The sequence below is a fragment of the Aspergillus brunneoviolaceus genome (assembly GCF_003184695.1).
Source record: "Aspergillus brunneoviolaceus CBS 621.78 unplaced genomic scaffold BO95scaffold_19, whole genome shotgun sequence".
Taxonomy (NCBI): domain Eukaryota; kingdom Fungi; phylum Ascomycota; class Eurotiomycetes; order Eurotiales; family Aspergillaceae; genus Aspergillus; species Aspergillus brunneoviolaceus.
The window spans coordinates 158424-176958 of record NW_020290749.1 but is presented as its reverse complement, the minus strand read 5'-3'; the positions used below and the strand labels follow the sequence as shown (position 1 = coordinate 176958).

At 53.8% G+C, this 18535-nt stretch overlaps 7 protein-coding genes across 7 annotated transcripts; 5 read left to right on the top strand and 2 right to left on the bottom strand.

Moving 5' to 3' along the window:
- The first annotated feature begins 590 nt into the window (after positions 1 to 590).
- BO95DRAFT_73444 (uncharacterized protein) lies at positions 591 to 947 on the top strand. The gene has a single exon (XM_025592184.1). It carries the CDS (start codon positions 647 to 649, stop codon positions 857 to 859), a length of 213 nt encoding a protein of 70 aa, XP_025444231.1. The 5' UTR covers positions 591 to 646; the 3' UTR covers positions 860 to 947.
- A 1416-nt stretch (positions 948 to 2363) lies between these two features.
- Positions 2364 to 4104, top strand: BO95DRAFT_491823 (pepsin-like aspartic protease; the record flags this gene model as incomplete). The annotated part of the gene is made up of 3 exons (XM_025590667.1): positions 2364 to 2540; positions 2632 to 2938; positions 3001 to 4104. 3 exons carry the CDS (start codon positions 2364 to 2366, stop codon positions 3849 to 3851), a joined length of 1335 nt encoding a protein of 444 aa, XP_025444230.1. The 3' UTR covers positions 3852 to 4104.
- A 1662-nt stretch (positions 4105 to 5766) lies between these two features.
- On the top strand, positions 5767 to 7465 carry BO95DRAFT_430058 (cytochrome P450; the record flags this gene model as incomplete). Its single annotated transcript, XM_025584931.1, has 4 exons — positions 5767 to 5838; positions 5903 to 7015; positions 7081 to 7247; positions 7306 to 7465. The coding sequence occupies 4 exons, from the start codon at positions 5767 to 5769 to the stop codon at positions 7463 to 7465; spliced, it is 1512 nt and encodes a 503-aa protein (XP_025444229.1).
- A 3071-nt stretch (positions 7466 to 10536) lies between these two features.
- BO95DRAFT_358395 (carboxylesterase/lipase family protein) lies at positions 10537 to 12183 on the top strand (the record flags this gene model as incomplete). Its single annotated transcript, XM_025582400.1, has 1 exon — positions 10537 to 12183. One exon carries the CDS (start codon positions 10537 to 10539, stop codon positions 12181 to 12183), a length of 1647 nt encoding a protein of 548 aa, XP_025444228.1.
- A 1118-nt stretch (positions 12184 to 13301) lies between these two features.
- Positions 13302 to 14345, bottom strand: BO95DRAFT_491810 (4-hydroxybenzoate octaprenyltransferase; the record flags this gene model as incomplete). The annotated part of the gene is made up of 1 exon (XM_025590666.1): positions 13302 to 14345. The coding sequence occupies one exon, from the start codon at positions 14343 to 14345 to the stop codon at positions 13302 to 13304; it is 1044 nt and encodes a 347-aa protein (XP_025444227.1).
- Positions 14346 to 15590: 1245 nt separating this feature from the next.
- BO95DRAFT_358422 (uncharacterized protein) lies at positions 15591 to 16058 on the bottom strand (the record flags this gene model as incomplete). The annotated part of the gene is made up of 1 exon (XM_025582402.1): positions 15591 to 16058. A coding segment is annotated over one exon (468 nt), but the record flags the coding sequence as incomplete, so codon positions are not given.
- Positions 16059 to 16995: 937 nt separating this feature from the next.
- BO95DRAFT_385215 (SDR family oxidoreductase) lies at positions 16996 to 18254 on the top strand. The gene is made up of 4 exons (XM_025583471.1): positions 16996 to 17101; positions 17166 to 17479; positions 17545 to 17915; positions 17974 to 18254. The coding sequence occupies exons 1-4, from the start codon at positions 17062 to 17064 to the stop codon at positions 18005 to 18007; spliced, it is 759 nt and encodes a 252-aa protein (XP_025444225.1). The 5' UTR covers positions 16996 to 17061; the 3' UTR covers positions 18008 to 18254.
- The last annotated feature ends 281 nt before the right edge of the window (positions 18255 to 18535 follow it).

Genomic DNA, 18535 nt, shown 5'->3' with positions numbered 1-18535 from the left:
TACGCTTTTTGGATGTGAGAATCATATGCACTGTCTTCCGGTCGCTCGAGGCTCAGTTGTTTAGTGAGCCGCGACCACCGTCAGTGCACCCCTCGTAGGTCAGATGGGGTCAAAGAAACATGGCCGCAAGGAACTTCGGCCAGCTGTTTGACAGTAGGCTTTAGATGTTTCCGATACACGTCTTCAGTCACAATACTGAGCCTATCGGGGATTCAAGGCGCTAGTTGAAGATAGCTGTCCATAATAATATAGTCACTTATGTCTGGATGCAAAGCAATGAGAAGTCATCAGCTGGGTTCGAGTGAAAGAGATCTGTAGTACGGAATGGATGGTTGGCCCTAGTGCCTGAGGCAAGAACACCTCGGCAGATGAACGGTAGATCCCCACCTCCTCTAGCATTTCGGAGTAAATAATAGGGGAATTTCGAGCTTCGTAGAAGCCCAACAAAGGAACCATTATCAGTATTTTGGATGAGATAGCTGTACTTACTTTTTGTTGAATTATTCTCTAGGGAAACGATATGCCCTGCTGATGTATGAGTTCTCGTAAACACTGCCACCTTGACTAATACTCGAATGTTAACTAATTCCCCCATGACCAATGCTTGAGAAATTCAGGTTTTCAGTCATCAAGAGTAATTCGAGTAATGATGCTAGAATCAATCCAGGCTCTAATGATCTTCCAGCCCTGCTGGGGCTGCCTAGGGGCTGTGATGCCTCGCTGCCTTAGTGCCATGCCGCGTTTCTACCTTGATGCCTTAGTGCCTTGCTGCCTTCCCGAGCTCCTTGCCCATGCCCCAGTAGACCTAGTACGCCTCACCGGGCACCTTTCTGGCACCATTCGACAACCCCCATGCTGAAATCTCGAGAATCGCATATCAAAATGACTGCGAGACCAAGGGGAAGCTTACTGTGTTATCTATAAAGTACCAGAGCTGATGCTGGCCTCTAAACCGCTGGCGAGCGGGTAGGGGTGCAGGTTCATAAGCCATTTTAGAAAAGAACCTATCGCATCCGAGGCGACAGCAAAGGAGAAATTACTTTGCAGTCGCCTCGAATGTCCATAATGTCCTTACCTTATTTTTTTGGCCGCCTAAAGGTCGAGCGTTCAACCCAGGCCGGGGGCAGGCACACTTGAATATCTGCCTTTTTGTCGTTGATTTCCAGTCGCATTTTACCTGGTAGATGAGGTTGCGGTTGCGGGGATGTTGTATACTGCCGGAAAGCGCGGGATCGCCTCTTTCCAGACCTCCGCGGCTGGACGATGGACTTCGATGTTGAGGCGCTCTTTTGATGGGCTTTAGAGGGCTCTTTCGAAGCTGTTTCTGCTTGACTTTCCCGCCATCAACTTGATCCGCAAGCGTTGGGAGGACGTATGTCAGTCTGATACCAGAGATGATGCTATCCCGGAAGCCCATCACAGCACGTGACCTTGCCTCGCCCTCGCATGTCAGATCTCGTCCTTGGGCGGTCTGAACTATAATTCGTCATAGCGTATCGATGTTCCTCGCATCGGTGACGATTTCCTTTTTTTCTCTCTCTTTTGTCGAGTAGACTAGTCATTGTTGAGGTCAACAATCAGTATTCAATATTATGTATACGGGAGATGAAGGGATGTGTTCCAGAAATAGGAATGGTAAATTCGAGATCGATGAACGTCACCGGTCTCGATTAATGTGCGTAATAAGGGCACTCTCAGTGTTGGTTATGCCAGGTCAGACACCACTGGCCGATTCTAAATCCAGCTGGACAGGACCTTGCTTGACGCTCTCTCCAGTACCTCGTGATCTTGAAATGAGATGCGGACGGAGTTGAAGGGCGAAGCTCGGTGTTTAGCGGTCGGGGCGGCGACTGGCTGGGTCCAATGCGAAGTCCACGAGTCCATCGACTCGAATGGTTGATTAGCTGGATGAAAGCCAAGCCTTGCATGGCGCAGGATGGGCTGGCGGTGGCTGAGCACTATTATGCCTCAGGCAACACAGACAATGGCGGAAATTAAGTTTCCCGCGAAGGCTGAAGCAGGGCTAGTCTACTGCTAGAGGCCGAGACAGCCGAAAGCAGAACCTCCCAGTTGGGTTGGCGGCAAAGCCACAGCCGCGTCATCGTCAATCCCAAATCGCATCTGCCTAACCCAAAACCACCCAAAACCACCCGCCCTACTTCCGAGGGGGCCGCGTGGCTCCAGCAAAAAAAACTAAAGATTCATCAGATTCATCAAGCGGCTTGATCGGAAGCCATTGAAGTGGACCATGGTGGCAGGCAACCATGACGCCATGCTAAATTTCGTTGCAGTATAATTACCCTCCAGCCCCCTCCCTTCGACGCATTGTTACCGCCCTTTAAGCTGTCCGTCCCATCCCCATCATGAAGAATCTCGCCCTCCTTTTCTCGCTGGCCGGCGGCTTAATCCAGCCCATTTCGGCGCTTACTCTGCACGAACGCAGTCAACCGGCGACTCTACAATACAATGTCCAGCGGAGACACAACGCGATTCGATCTTCACACAAACGAGCCACTGTTGACGTCGATATCGGGAATAATGTACGTTGTGCGCTCTCTTCACCTCCCCCTTGTTGCTTTGCCGCATACATTCTCTGGATCGAAGAAAGTGACTGACAACAGGATTGAATAGGAGGTAGACTACATAATCAGCCTGGAACTGGGCACCCCCGGACAAAACGTCAGCGTCATCATCGATACCGGAAGTAGCGATCTTTGGGTCAACGCGGCGGGTACTGGCTCCGACAGCTCCAACAACTCCTACGGCACTTATGACTCCTCGGCCTCCTCGACATACTCTCTGGTCAATGATGATTTCGTGATTCAATACGTGGATGGAAGCGAAGCCGCGGGCGACTATGTGAACGATACTGTCAAGTTAGGAAACGTCACCTTGACGAACTTCCAGTTCGGTGTCGCTACCAACAGCACCAGCAGTCGTAAGTCGAACCCCCTGTCGATCTTCAGTTCCTGCCTCAGGCATGGCTGACCTGAAATCTAGAGGGAGTCCTAGGTATCGGATACGCCAGCGGAGAGACCTCCGCTCAATTTGGAGGCGGAGTCTATGCCAACCTCCCCAAAGCGCTCGCCAACCAGGGCTTCATCAACTCCGCCGCGTACAGTCTCTGGCTCGATGACCTGGACGCCAAAGAAGGCACCATCCTATTCGGAGGAGTCAACACCGCCAAGTACACCGGCAGCTTGCACACCCTGCCGATCGAGAAAATCAACGGCGTCTACGACACCCTGGCTGTCAGCCTCAACGGGGTGCACGTCACAGGCACCAAGAGCACCAGCGTCAACAACACCGCCTTTCCCGTGGTTGGGGTTCTGGATAGCGGCACCTCGCTGACCTACCTCCCCTCCGCCGCCGCCCAGGATCTGATCAGCGCCGTGGGCGCCGAGTACGTCGCGCGGGCCGGCTACGCGATCGTCGACTGCGACGTCGCGGACCAAGACTACGATGTTGTCTTCGAGTTCTCGGGTTTCAACCTCTCCGTGCCGGTGGGTGATCTGCTCCTGGATGCGGGCTCCTACTGCGTCTTCGGCATCGTGCCCCAGGACTCAGACTCCGACGAAGGAGAGTTCGTGCTCGGCGATACCTTCCTGCGCAGTGCGTACGTGGTTTATGATTTGGAGAACAACGAAGTCGCCATCGCGAAGACGAACACCGACCCTGGCGATGACCACATCCTCGAGATCGGCACGGGTTCCTCGGCCATTCCCAACGCGACCGGCGTCACCTCGTCCTCGGATAGCGATTCGAAGGAGAGTCGCGCGACATTGCTGCGGATCGACGTCTCTTCTCTGTGTGCGGCATTCGTTGTCGGAGCTCTGTTGCTCGCCTCGTAGGGCTGTTCAAACTCGCCTCACACTACAACCCTCTCTCTCACGCCAGATCATTCGGACCAGCTCTTATTCCGAATGAACCTTCAGCGCTCTAGAGAATATCAATCACACCAAGAGGATGCTGAGCCCTTCTGCTTGAAAGGGCTGAAAAACCAGCTTGTGGAGACCACGCTAGCCACTATACGAGCCAGGAACAAAAGGAAAGTTCATGTCAAGGCCTTGCATTTTGGTCATAATCCTGAGCAAGGCCCCGAAATTGGCTCCGTCGGGAGTCAGGGAGACGCATTATCTCCAGATGCTGGCTAGCTTGTGAAGCCCTCAACCCTTCACCAAGTCACGGTACACCAACCGCCACCTTACCCAGGCCCTTGGATCAGAGCGAGTCAAAGATGTGCGCGAGCACCCTGGCCGACCGGCATATCCCGCCATAGGATGAACATCTTCCCATCTCACACTAGCATCGCCAGGTGCCCAGAGGCTGATCGATCCCAACATCTCAAAATTTATGTGATTGAAGATATTTTCACAACTTTTTCTTATGGCTTCGAGTTTTGGAGGCGACTTGCTTTTATTTTCGATCTTATTTTTTTGAGGTCTCTGTTAGTCATGCTTTTTTTGTTGAGGTTAGACCAAAGTCATATGGACCAGGACTTTCTTCGAATGTTAGAACTGCCAATATTAGACCTTTCCCATCCGAAAGAATATCCCACACAGTAACTCATTTGTAAGCAAGTTGATGATTGACTCGCCGCGAGGTGACGTTGCCAAGGATTGATCGCGATCGGGTCGAAGCTTATCGCTAACGTCGTAGTTGTACATAGTGTCTGGCGGGTTACGGCACAACATACCAGCTCTTGTCCTACTAGTTACACTCATGCTCAGCAAAGAATCAAGATGTTAGGTCATAAGACTATAGTACAGACTGTCATGTTGTTGTTGTTGTTGTTGTTGTTGTTGTATAGTTGTTGTAGCTTGCTTAAACTGAATGTTCCCCTGATTCTTTCATTGGCAGTTTGTGTACAGCCACTGTAGGTAAGTCTGGGGCTAGTACTTGCTTATCAAATCCTTGTGCAGGAAGTTGACACAAGGGAGGATCACCTGAGACTATTCTCGTGCATGTCTTGATCTTCTCAGAGTCAATCTGATGTGGTTGGTCAAAGTGTATATTTGTCTACAGGGGCACGTTAACCGCCCCTTAATTCTCGACCTTGCTATTCAGATATAGTAGGAGGAAAAAACATTCAAAGACAGACGCCATGATTTTATTACATTCAGCCCTCCCAGATAAAAAGTTGAGTTGCCTAATCAGTTCTTTCCAAGCCATTTCTCCTCGGTGTCACGGTGAAGGGGATGAGCGAAGGTGAACAGCGGGCCGTACGGGTACGGGGAACTCGGCCGCAACCCCGCCCGCTGATCCACAGCAGCCCCACTCGTGGTACACTCCTGTAGCCATCCCAAGCAAATCATACAGTGGCTATTACATCGCACAACATGTTGATCTTTTCCAGTCGAGGTACTTGCACGCAGCTTACCAAGTGTGCGAGGCAGTTTAGCCGTTGTCTGACAGCCTGTCAGCTTTAGCAAACGGGGATCGACAGTCTGTGCGGCTGCACAAGTAATTGATCCCCCATGCACGGTGAAGGCTTTTGATCCCACTGAGAGCCAGGGGATTCATTTAGAACACAATCAACCGAGCAAGCTGGGGATCTAGTTTGTCATGGTACAGGACTTGGACCAGGGTATGCGGCACCATTGTCTAAGCGAGGGCGAGCAGGTGCGGGGTTCTTACCATGGAGACTGATATAAACTGGATCGACACGCTGGGACAATTACTCAGTATTTGCTCTCAAAGACCGTTATCGCAAGTTAATCTCTAGTATTGAGTGTGTTAGTATTGAGTGTGTGATATTCTTGCAGAATGGCCGCTATCCAGAGATTCCCCGCCGGCCCTTTATCGGATGTACCCGCCTTGGGGCTACTCGTTGTGGTCGTAAGTGCTCACATATCTCAGCAGGAACTCCGACTCCCTATCTAATCATCACCGACCCGCACAGATATCTGTACCCTTGATCGGCATTGTGCTCTACAACGTGTTCTTCCACCCGCTAGCCAAATACCCCGGCCCCAGGTCCATGGCCGCCACCCGGATCCCGTACCTACTAATGACACTCCGGGGTCGACCCCCGCAGGAGATGAACGCACTGCATAAGCGATACGGGCACGTAGTCCGCGTCGCGCCCAACGAGCTCTCCTTCATCAGCAGCGACGCCTGGAGGCCCATCTACGGCACGCGCCCAGGCCACGGCCAGAAGCCCAAAGACCGTCACGCGTACCCGCCCACCGCAGACAACGTCCCGAGCATCGACCAGTCCAACGACGCAGACCACAGCCGATTCCGGCGCCTCCTTTCGCACGCCTTCTCCGACAGCGCCCTCCGCGGCCAGGAGCCCATCATCCGGGGCTACGTCGACCTGCTCATGCAGCGGCTGCACGAGCACGCCCGACATGCCCAAACCCCGCTGAACATGGTAGCCTGGTACAACTTCTGCACCTTCGACATCATCGGCGACCTGGCCTTCGGCGAGCCCTTCGACTGCCTCCACAACGCGGCCTACCACGACTGGGTGCGGCTGATCTTCAGCTCCGTCAAGGTGGCCTCGTACCTCAACGTCGCGCGCCGGCTGCCGGGCACGCAGTACCTCATGCGCGCGATCACCCCGAGACGGGTCCTCGAGCAGCAGAGGTGGCACGTACAGCTGACGAGACAGAAGGTGCAAGCCCGGTTGAACAAGACCAACGAGCGTCCGGACTTCTTCGCCAATATCCTCAAGCACCAGGGCAACACGGAAAAGGGGATCAGTGTTCCCGAGATGATCACCAACGCAAGCACCCTCATCATCGCCGGGTCGGAAACAACCGCCACCTTGCTGTCCGGCGTGACTTTCCTGCTGTTGAAGAATCCCCGCGTGATGGACAAGCTCCAGCAGGAGGTTCGGTCCGCCTTTGCGACAGAGGAGGAGATTACGCTGGACTCCGTCAATCGTCTGGATTACTGTCTGGCGGTGCTGACGGAGGGGTTGCGCCTGTTTCCACCGGTGGGGGTGGGGCTGCCGCGCGTGGTGGATCCGCAGGGGGATGTCATATCTGGGGGTTGGGTCCCGGGAGGGGTCAGTACATTTATCCAAGAGAAGAGTGTTGAGTCGTGGATCCGAAACGTAACTAACCGTGTCAGACGAGTGTCTCCATCCCGCACTACGCCGCCTACCGGTCTCCGGCCAACTTCACCGACCCGGATGCATTCGTCCCCGAGCGCCACCTCGGCGACCCGCGATACGCCACCGATGACCGGGACGTGCTGCAGCCGTTCAGCTTTGGGCCCCGCAACTGCATTGGCCGCAAGTATGTGACCCCACCGATTGCCTGTTTGCTGACATTATTGACACGGTGGTTTCTTCAGCTTGGCATATGTCGAGATGCGCATCATCCTGGCCCGCATGATCTTCAATTTCGACATGGAACTAGAGGATACGGAGTCGGATTGGCTGGACCAAGAATGTCATCTGTTGTGGGATAAGTCCGCGCTGATGGTGAAGCTCAAGCCGAGGGGTCCGGTGTAGTAAGCTGGGCATTCTAATTTGCTCGAAGCGTGAAGTGGGTTTTGGTGGCGAGACGATGCAGCCGGTGTGGAACCAGGGACTGAGTGTGAGAGTGCGGTTTTTGTAGGATTTGGAAGCATATTATCGATGAGACATGTTTAGGGGAATTCAATATGGTAAGAGTGAACGAACAGAGACAGAGCGGTTTGCGAAGGGCCGTCAGAACACGAGGATTGGTGTATTTGTGAGCCAAGCTCGTATTGAGCAGGCTGGCACGGCCACTGCTCCCCACGAGAGCATAATGCTTCATCGGGACTGATGTCGAGGATCCAACTTGTCTCGTGATCCACTAGATCGGTTTGCATAACAGGGAAAGAGAGAGGCCACGATGAATGTTTGTCCGGGGCTCGGTGTGGATAGGCTTCGTTCAAAATCATCCGCCGGGATTTTAGTGTAGTGTAGAAATGTGACGGTCTACACGCAAAGGTGAGATGCCCACTCGGTGTGATAAGAGGGAACAGTTGATCTCCTTTGCCGCCAAGAAGCAGGTAGCTGTAGATTGCGGATGAGTTTGAGAAAGATTGCGGATCAAGGTCTCTTATTTCGGCGGGAGGATCAATTGGTCCACTATCCTCACTTACCGGTCCTCAGACCGACTCTACTACCCCTTTGTCATAGCTTATCTATCGTGACTTAAACAAGGCACTGATATTGTTTGTATATTATCACCCAGCGACAAGATCGCCATGTCCCCGTCAAAGTGAAGAAGACTTACTTTCCTTTTTTCAGCCATTGCTGAGCCGTTCAATCGTCAAAAGCAGGGTCCATCGCAAAACATGCCACATCGCAACGTTTGCATCTAGATTCAGTAGCACACGTTGATGTCGAAGACTGAGGGGGCTCAGGAAGAGACTGGCAAGATAATGATGAGAGCCTTCTTGTCATGTCGCCTTAAAAGAGATATCGGTGGCATGGATCTACTGTCCCAAGCGAGTTGGTGGTTTATCAGCGCCTTTCGACCAAGACAGCACATCAAATCTCACAACCTATCGCCAGCGCGGCCAAAACCTTTTGTCACAAGTTGAGATACCGTGATTTTGGGACCACATCGACATTGATGAGGAGGAGCAAACTCCGCCAATATCATCTCCTGACTGAACAGTCCGACAGTTACTATCACAGCATGGCACTCAGGTCAATGAAGCGTAAATGAAGGATGTGCCTGGTAGAAGTCCTTTAACTGTGGTGCTGCCGCATAATCGCGAGCGGGCCCGTGATCACACAGCATGGAGCAGAAGGGCATTCTCACACCGCCGCGACAGGCTAGCTGATGTTAGCGAGAACCTCGCCTCGACCTCTAAAGCCGTTCCTTCAAATCAAGAGTCTCTCCACCCAGGCCTAGTCGTAGCGGGGATAGCTCGTGAACGGCTCCGGTCAATTCTCAAGAGACCTAGGGTGTGAATCTACAGATTAACGACTCGTCTAGCTCAGTATTTGAGGCTTAAACTGTGGCCCATTTTGGATGGGGGAGAATGTGACGCGCGTCCTGCTCACTGCAACAGCTTGATCAACCACACACATTCGCTTGAGACTCCGGTTCTACAATAGAGGATGAGTGGCAGACTGGCCTTAGCGTGCCATAGGCCGCGATGTACCGTACGGCAAATTGGCACAGTATAGGACCGGGGTGTTCGTTCCCCGTCAGCTGAGATTTGACTTGCTATAACCCGATTCCCTCAAGTCAATTGGCCAGCTGAGAATCCGAAAGTTGGCGAAGATGGTGACTAAAGTGAAATCATTCGGTAAGACTGCACGGAGGTCAACCAGTTGTGAAGAGCCAACGAGATGGGACTGCCTCAGGGCTTCAGGGCAGACACAGTGACATTGCCTTATTGGAGGGACCCGTACTACCTCCAGCACCGAGTCGGAGACTTAAGGGAGGAAGTTCTACCGTCTTCAGCCGGGGACGACCCTGGTTTTCATGACTGAAGCAGGGTGGCATTGCCCCGAAGTGGCAAGGTGGAATCACAGGCGTCGTGGAATACATTAGCTTTCCTCAGGGATTACGTAGGCCGGTAGATTATGAGGAGATGAGAAGTGGAATCTCGTCCGTTGCTGTAGCCAGAGGCTGCAACATCTCATCTTGCACGTATGCTCGGCCTGTGCGGTTGTAGGGCGGACTTAGTCTCAGAGTCGAAGCTCAAAGAGGCTTAGCGAGACCCTAGTAGCCGGAGTTATGGTGCTGGGCCGAGTGGTTTCGTACGGGAGCACCCGGTCGGGCTGTTAGTGCCGAGCCCTACCGCGGGTCTCCGGGTCTGGTGCCTGCATTGGGCAGCCAGTCCCGAGCGATCCTTGCCATTGCTGGGATGTTCGCACGGCAGCCCTCAAGACCTCGCCTCGTCTCGCGTCAAGGTCAAGCGTGCAAGACAGACATAAGAGCCATTACCGAAGCTCAAACCCAAGCCCAAAGATTCTTGGATCTATGGTTGGATTCGTTCATGTTCATTGATAAAGGATAAGCCAGACATTACTTCCCGACAATTGTGTTGATCACCTTTAGAAAAACTCAAGTGCTTCTCAAAGACGTATATCGAGTCTTTGGTCCTGGAGACTTGTCTTTACACGTGTTGCAGCGCGCCTAATCACGCCCGTCTGCAATTCTGGCCAGTGCCAAGAATCCGGTCCTCGAGGGGAGGCGTAACGACTATCTAGTGGATAAGGACAAATGCGTGTCATTGGTCTCTCATCTTGGTATCTACGTATGCTCGCAATCAAAAGTTGACGTACCTCTGCCTAGTGAATTGTACCTGACAGGACGCTCACTAACAGGCTTTGGCAACGATCGTCAGTGATCATGCACGGAACGGCTGGTCAACATCCGTGGTACACTGAATGCAAAACTCCAGTCATCGACATGCACCTTCGCGACGCAACCCTTGCCGGCGCAGTACAGGTGAGTAGACATCACAGCTGAGATCTTGCCTTGGTACAAAGATATAAAGAATGGTAGGAATCCATCTTCGCTCAATCCCTTCATCAACCTCCCCTTCCTTCTCAATCATCATCATCATCATTGGTCTAGTCTTTCCAGAATGACCGTCTCGATTCCGCGGGCCTTGACCTCGGTGGTTCTGGGCGCTGCAGTCGCCCAAGCGCAACTCTGGGATGAAGTCATCCAGACAACCTACGGCCCAGTCCAGGGATATAAGTACTTCAACGAATCCACCCTGGAGACCTATTTTGGCATCTCCGAATCCAATGTGACGGCTTATCTGGGCATTCCGTACGCCGCCGACACCGGCTACCAGAACCGCTGGAAGCCGCCCCAACCCAGAGAGTCGTGGAACACCACCTTGCAGGCCACGGCGTTCGGGCCCGCGTGTCCCACCGGCGATACTTCGTACATTAGCGAAGACTGCCTGAGCTTGAACATCTGGACCAATGCCGGCACCGCAGACGCCAAGCTCCCCGTCATGGTGTGGAACCAGGGATCCGACGAGACGAGCGACAACCCGTGGTACTATGGAGGTGGAATGGCCTTGAAAGATGTGATCCTCATCAGTTTCAACCGCCGCGATGATGCCTTTGGATATCTGGCCCACCCCGAGCTCAACGCCGAGGGTTTGCGCACAACAGGATATAACACGTCCGGCAACTACGGTGTGCTCGATCAACTCGAGGTTCTAAGATGGGTTCAGAAGAATATCGCCAACTTCGGAGGCGATCCGGATCGCGTAATTGTGGCTGGCCAATCTTTCGGTTCCTCGCAAGTGTACCACGCGGTGAACAGTCCTCTTTTCACGGGCTATTTCCACGGTGGAATCTCCGAGTCGGGAATTCGATACCCCTATGATCCCCTCCTCGCCGGCCTCGCAACGTCGTATGTCAACATGTCCACCGCGATCTACTTCGGCGAAAGCTATGTGGCAAGCCACAATGTCTCGACGATCGCCGAGCTACGCACCTTGTCCATGGAAGATCTTCTCGTCGGATCGCAGGATCGGGTCAACTCCACGTGGATCAACTGGGTCACCGCCCTGTCTGCTGGCTATCCATTGATCTTCAAGCCGGTGCTCGATGGGTACGTGCTCCCGGAGAAGTACATCGACACTCTCCGCAACGGACCGGCCAACGACGTGCCCATCATCACCGGCAACACCAAGGACGAGTCCGGGGCGGCCACCAGCACGGACTACACGGTGGCGCAGTATGAGAACTACACCTCGCTGAAGTACGGCGACCTCTACGACCGCTACATCAAGCTGTACCCGGACACGAACGGCACGCAGGACGAGTCGTGGAACGCGGCGGCGCGGGACGCCTCGCTGGTCGGCTCGTGGGCCTACGCCACCGAGTGGTATAAGGCCGCTTCCTCCTCGTTCTACACCTATTACTGGACCCATGCACCCCCCGGCCAGGACCAGGGCGCCTTCCACCAGTCCGAGATCATGTACGCCCTCAACGCGCTCTACGCCAACACGGATCGGTACCCCTTCAACGCCACCGACTACGCCATCCAGGAGAAGATGTCGGCCTACTGGGCCAATTTCGCTAAAACCCTTGACCCCAACCTCGGCGGCTCGTACACCGCCGGCTCCCTGCCCTACTGGAGCCCCAACAGCGCCAACGGCACCCAGGTCGTCATGGAGTTGGGCGATGCGTTCGAGGACGTGCCTATTGCGCACCCGGCTCAGGTGTCCTTGTTGATGGAGTGGTTCCATCGGCAGATTCCTTACTAGGACGATAGGACTGAGGGGTTGCTAAAATGGATGGTTGTGGAGAGTGGAGCGATCTTTCTCCCGGTCCTAGTGGTTTGCGTTGAAGCTTGATGCTGAGATAATATGTATATTGAACACTCTAACTATCTACACTCGTTTGACTTGTTGTGAGTGCTTTGCGATGCATCTCTTGTTGGTCTGGGACTGAATTTGTTGTCCTACTGTTCATCAGCCAAATATAGACTATCTTGAGGTATGTGCAAGATCCTCTGGGTGCAAGGTCCAAGAGCCTGTGCTTTTCAATACGATGACGTTGCATGTAAGCACAAACTCATTCGGACACAATCATGAACAGCAGAATGAACGGTGACTATGATCTAGAGTCAGCAGAGCAGGTGTACCCGAAATGTCTTAGACACAGCAGAGACGGGAAGGTAGGGTAGCCCGAATCACATGACTCGTCAAATACCGTTGCGAGCTAGGAAGGAGAGGGTGAGGCCTGATGTGGTGTGTGGGGCAAAGGTAAATTTGCAAGGTCATCGACCGTTCTACTCTTCCCAACGCCAAAGCCTTAACAAACAAAGTTTATGTCTGAAGCTAGCCCGCCTCGTCTTGGCCAAGCGGGGAAGATCTGACATTGCCGATAAGATGGAGACAACCCATATTGTAGACTAAACCCGACAGGGCAGGAGCTAGGATGTGCCAGAAGGGCGTAATGAAAGGAGCTACTTCTAGCGCGGGCGCTGGCAGATTGGCCCGACAGGGAAGACCATCCTTCTTGAAACAAAGAATGAAACAGCAATCAAGCATTAGCGCTCATTGGCGCTGTGACGTGATGTGAGCCGTGCGTAGGGACCGGTGAGCACTACTGCTTTTTTATCTCTACTCCGGGGTAAAGCATCGAACCTGAACTCAAGGAGCGACTGTTGGAAACTCGGAGATTGTCATAAGTCCAGTCCTGGACAGGGTCAGGGCAGTAAATCATCATATTCTAGCTAGCACGTATGCTATTCACTCTAAACCATATGTAATCTTTCACCCATGCACCCAGAGGGAGAGGATATAGCCCATACCCCACGGTTGCAACGCTCGGGTGTTCAGGGATGAGACTTGACCTCAACAAAAAATCAAACATCACATCACTTCAACAAGTACTCTCCAACCAATCCGGACAGCAGAATAATCCCCACAATGGCCGTTCCCTTCCCAAACCACCAAGCACAGCTCGCCGGCTTGCTCAGATCTACGACAACGAGCATAGTAGCCAACGCAAGCGCCTCGCCTCCACACGACGTCACAAAATACACGGCGGAGAACTGGCTCTGAACGCCCGTAAACACCAAGAGCGCGATCTGCGCAGCCGCCAAGACGGCAAGCGCCGGCTTCGTGTGATCGCCCAGACGAACGGCGAGCGAGCGCACGCCCGCCTTGATATCGTCCGCGCGATCCTGGTGCGCATAGACGGTATCGAAGATGACGGTCCAGAGGCCCGAGGCCACACACAGGCTGAGCGACGCGGCCGCCAGCCGGGAATCCGCACCCCCCTGGCCCTGCAGCAAGGCGAAGGGCGACACGGGGAACAGATCGAGCCCCAGCAGGGCGGCCGAGAAGGGGATCGCCGCCGCAAAGCCCACGCCAAGGATCATCTGCGGCATGTCGGTCACCCGCTTCCCCAGCGGGTAGACGCTGAGGATCAGCGTGGTCAGGCTCGCGTAGAGCGGGACGGCGGTCAGCCCCGCGGCTTGCTGCAGGGGACACCGCAGGGCCATCCCGGCCAGGAGGGCGACCTGGGCCGCGGCGAAGAGGTTGGCCTGCATCGTAGAGACCGCCCCACGCGCAATGGGCCGCCAGCGGGTCCGCGCGACCTGGCGGTCGAACTCCTGGTCGAAGTTGTCGTTCACGGTGCAGACGGCCCCGCGCAGAATGATCACCCACACGATCTGGTAGATTGCTGCTTCGACTAGGGCCCGAAGGGACACGGAAGGCAGGATTGCCGCGGCAAAGCTCATCCCGATCAGGTAGTGCCAGTAGAAGGCGAAGAAGCCGGCTGGGCGGTCCAGACGCATCAGTTCAGCGTAGGGGACCCAGCTGGCTGGCATCAGACGGAAGATGCCAGTGGAGGGAGGCTGGTATTGGGATTGTCCAGCAGAAATTTGGGCTTGGCCCTTTGGAGTGAGCGTCATTGTGAGAAGTCTAACAAGGCAAGGAGATTCTGAGATAGAAACTTGAGTTGAAAATACTGATGAGTCTCTGTCCGGCTCATCGCGGGCTTCTCAGACCCTTTTTATAGACCGTTATCTCCAAATTAGCCACCTTGCCCTGACAAAAGTTCTCGTCAGCCCAAGCTGATATGACACTCAGTGCTTGTAGTCGTGCCTTTCCCGTTCCGGGTTAGCCGGCCGTTACCCACGATATCGTCAACCAACCGAGTTTCAGGGTCCATATTGCGGTGCGGCTTTGCAAGTCTTGGCCGTCGAATTGCCAGCGTTGTTGACTTATTGTGGGCACGCCAATCTCGTATTCTGAGATCGTGCGCAGGAAAGGGTAAGGTGTAATACTCGAGTGATATTTTTTTGCCGACTTGCATGAACGGGCACTCGTGGATGATTGATAAGCCTGCAGACTTGGCCCTCGTTTTGCTCCCCGTCTTCGACAATCCTTCGGATCCTCCAGGCTGCACAGATTTAGGGCCGTGGCCATAATATGTCGCCATGATTGGGCGGCTGCTTCACCGCCCTGGCCCGTGGGCACAGATAGCCCTGATTTGGGACTCTGGTGGTCAGCATTGGTCAAAGGAGTTCCTTCATCGGCGTGTCTCTAGGATGTGGGCAGTATTTTTCTATCTTTGAGGCTACAATGCAGTAGTTCCATTCGATGAGGTCGGGACTAACCCTGGAAGGATTTTCGTGTCGGTTTGACCCGATGTGGGTCGCAATTGTGTGGGTGCCGTGCCCGTGAGTGAGTGAGTGGTCTTCAGTCGCCGCCGAAAAGGGAAAGGCCCAAGTCGCTTGTTCCCGTCCCGCAGTCAGGCTGCTGTCGCATTCATAATGCTGATATAGCAACTGGTAAGTCAATTCACCCGTCATTTGGAAGTCGATGGAAGCCAGACTGGCACAACTCGCCACTGACCACGGTTGTCTTACCAGTGGCAAAATGACCACTGCAATGATGTGTCCAGGTCTACTGCGTGGCATCTGGTGGGCTGTGTTCTATGAGCATTCTAGCCTGCCGTCCGCGATCCAAGACGGTCGAATATGTGTTGTGAAGTGTGTACGTACCGTACATATCCTCTAGGCTTGCCAGTTCTATTCGCAGTATTTTTCTCCAAACATCAACGAAACATCGTGTCAATTTCAAGCCCTATCACTACGCCGCATTGCGGGCAGCACGGCAACAGCTCTGAGGTGGGACGGAATGCCTGGGATCTGTCACCTCCCATGAGTCCATCTGCTCAAAAAAATGGAACTGAGCACCCGAGGGAAAGATCCACTTACGTTGGCATGCACCGTGACTCCCACATTCACCATCTCCGGGTTTGTGGTTTCAAATTGGGTCTCAAAGACTGCTTTGACTTTTTGGAAGAAGTTTGCACAAGGGTCTCGCTTCTGCCCGAATGTCATGCCGCGCAGTGTGCCCGTCTTGCGCACCTCCTCGATCAGCGCATCGACCTGACGGCGGGAGTTGTAGAGCACCTTGCACGACCCGCTTGGCTGGGGCACGAGTTGGAAACGATGCAGCTGCGTAAAGCCGTCGAACCAGAGGTGGAGCTGATAGTTCGATCCGGGGACTTTGTAGCTAGCCGGTCCAGTCCGGTACAGGACTCCCGCGACGTGCGATGGAAAAGACCCGATGACGGGCAGTTCGATGGGCTGGCGTTGCTCGGTCGTCGTTTCAAACTAACAGCAAAGCATTCAGTGGGCTGCTACGCGGAGTCGCGATCAGGCACGGACTGATACCTACCGCGGCATCGTTGGGCCAATCTTTGAATGGTTTAGGTTGAGGTTTTGTCTGGGTTTGTCTCATGGTTGCGCATTTGCGACGGAGACTAAGAACCGAAGAGATCTGACGAGAGACCCCCGTTTTATATCCTGCTGTGACCTCAGGGTCGCCGAGGCAATAGACATGCAATGGGAGGTACCGCGGCCACGAGCTGATATTTGCGTGCAGGGGTCATAGATGGGTGCCTAGAGGGGGGATATTCTATTTATCTTTGGCCAGTTCGAGATTGGTGGCTTGTGAAGCGTGATGTCTGTACTCGCTTTTGGGTGAGGTTTGTGCTTAATTGACCCAACCCAACCCCTGTCGTCAGCACTAGCACGTTGAGCTGTCACCTAGCACAAAGTATGATAAATGAATTAAGCATACGTGCGGGGTAGCATCTGCCTGGTCAACAAGGCTGAACTCCTCTCGAAAAATCCGGAGAGCGCCTTATCGAAGATTATAAGGGACCAATTGTTGTGTACAGGTAGCACCCAAACTCGGACGACAATTGTCGGGGGCATCTTCCTATACTGCAAAGCCTCCATCCAGGACGGCAACCGATCCTGCCTGAGGCACCAGAACAACGCCGCTACGGAAACCCTAACAAGTCACCTAGCAAGCAACGCCAGATTAATGCTTTCATAGTACAGTATCACATCGCCAAGGCAAAATATATGACAAGCTTACCTTGCTTCATCACAACCCTAATTAACCCCAAATGACGTAGTCCCAGTTAAGTGGACCCATCCAGGGTTCCAGCCTTCACGTTTTTCCCCACTTAGTCTCCAGCGGGCCAAGCCACACTTTCGGTCAGCCTCACCCACGACCGTGTTTTTCTCTCAACCAGTCCCCCTCCACCGTAACCAACTCTCATACTGTAGATATCCTCACACGGCACCCAATAAAGTAGATCCAATCATGTCCCCCAAAACCTTCATCATAACTGGCGCCTCGCGCGGTACGTCCACCACTTGCATCATGGCAATCTCCCTCTCTCCCCACCAAGGCTAACAACAACGAAGGAATCGGCCTGACCATTGCCAAGTACCTCCTAAGCAGCCCACAATCCCCCAATTTGGTCGTCGTCGCGCGAAGCCTTGCGCCCCTTCAAGCCCTGAAAGACCAGTACCCCAGCCAAGTCGAGGTCCTGGGCGGCGATCTCGCCAATCTCTCGCTCGGTCGGAAGGCCGTCGATCTGGCGCTGAAGGCCTTCGGACAGCTGGACGGACTCGTGCTGAACCACGGGACTCTGGGGCAGGTGGGGAATGTGGCCGAGGCGGACCCTGAGCAATGGAAGCACGGGTTTGATGTGAACTATTTCAGCTGTGTTGCTTTTGTACGTCAAGGCACCATCATGCCTGGAAGATCAACCGTCCCGGATGGACTAACGATAAGCAACAGGTGCAAGCATCTCTCCCCTCCCTTCGCGCCACGCAAGGCCGGATTATGTTCACCTCATCCGCGGCTTCCGTGTCAGCCTTCAAGGGATGGGGCTTGTACGGCGCCACCAAGGCGGCCATGAACCATCTGGCGCTGACGCTGGGGGAGGAAGAGCCTGAGGTGGTCTCTGTGTCGGTGGATCCGGGCATCGTGGACACCGAGATGCAGCGGGGCATCCGGGAGGATCTGGCGACGAAGATGGATCAGCAGTTCCATTCGTTCTTTACCACCGTCCACAAGGATGGAGGGTTGCTGAGACCCGAGCAGCCGGGGCATGTTATTGCGCGGTTGGTGCTGGATGCGCCTCGGGAGTTGTCGGGGAAGTATCTTTTGTAAGTTCTCTTGCTTTGGTCTGTATGATGTTGAGATATCGTTGCTGATGACGGGCAGGTGGAATGATGAGATTTTGGCCGCTTTTCAGTAGACTTCTTGCAGGGTTCTCTGCATGGAGGTGGATGATTCTAGACATAGAGGCCAGATGTAGTAATAGCTACACTTTGTCAATAGGTTCTATGCCGAGCTGTACGTTCTCGGGACGCTGAAGCCGCAGACTCGGGGAGGTGGGAGGCCTGTGGTGGTATAACTCACGTTGATATGGTTGGTGACATTCATGTACATTTTACGTGAGCAATTGCGGTTGCGAATCAATATATTGTACAGTAGGTTCAAAGAGGTCGCAGGACCTTCCCATCTATAGCTGCAGAATGTGTGATAGGCATACCAGCACTTTGCTCCACGCTGTGCCCCCATGACGTTGGAGGTTAACCAGTACAGCAAGGCTGACAGTGGAGAGCATCTCAGCTAGCTACGTCAAACATTGGCACCAAAGCTGACGCTGCCCGCAAAGCTGCCATGAACAGGGATAATGAGAGGTAGGTACGCTACAATGGTACGAGAAGGAGCGAAGATCGCAATGTTTGGGTGGGAACGAACCGGCGTCCAGCGCCGTAAA

Coding starts and splice junctions, on each gene's coding strand:
- BO95DRAFT_73444 (XM_025592184.1), top strand. CDS start 647: ATGATGCTAGAATCAATCCAGGCTCTAATGATCTTCCAGCCCTGCTGG.
- BO95DRAFT_385215 (XM_025583471.1), top strand. CDS start 17,062: ATGTCCCCCAAAACCTTCATCATAACTGGCGCCTCGCGCG. Junction 17,102..17,165: donor CATAACTGGCGCCTCGCGCG/GTACGTCCACCA, acceptor ACAACAACGAAG/GAATCGGCCTGACCATTGCC. Junction 17,916..17,973: donor TTGTCGGGGAAGTATCTTTT/GTAAGTTCTCTT, acceptor GATGACGGGCAG/GTGGAATGATGAGATTTTGG.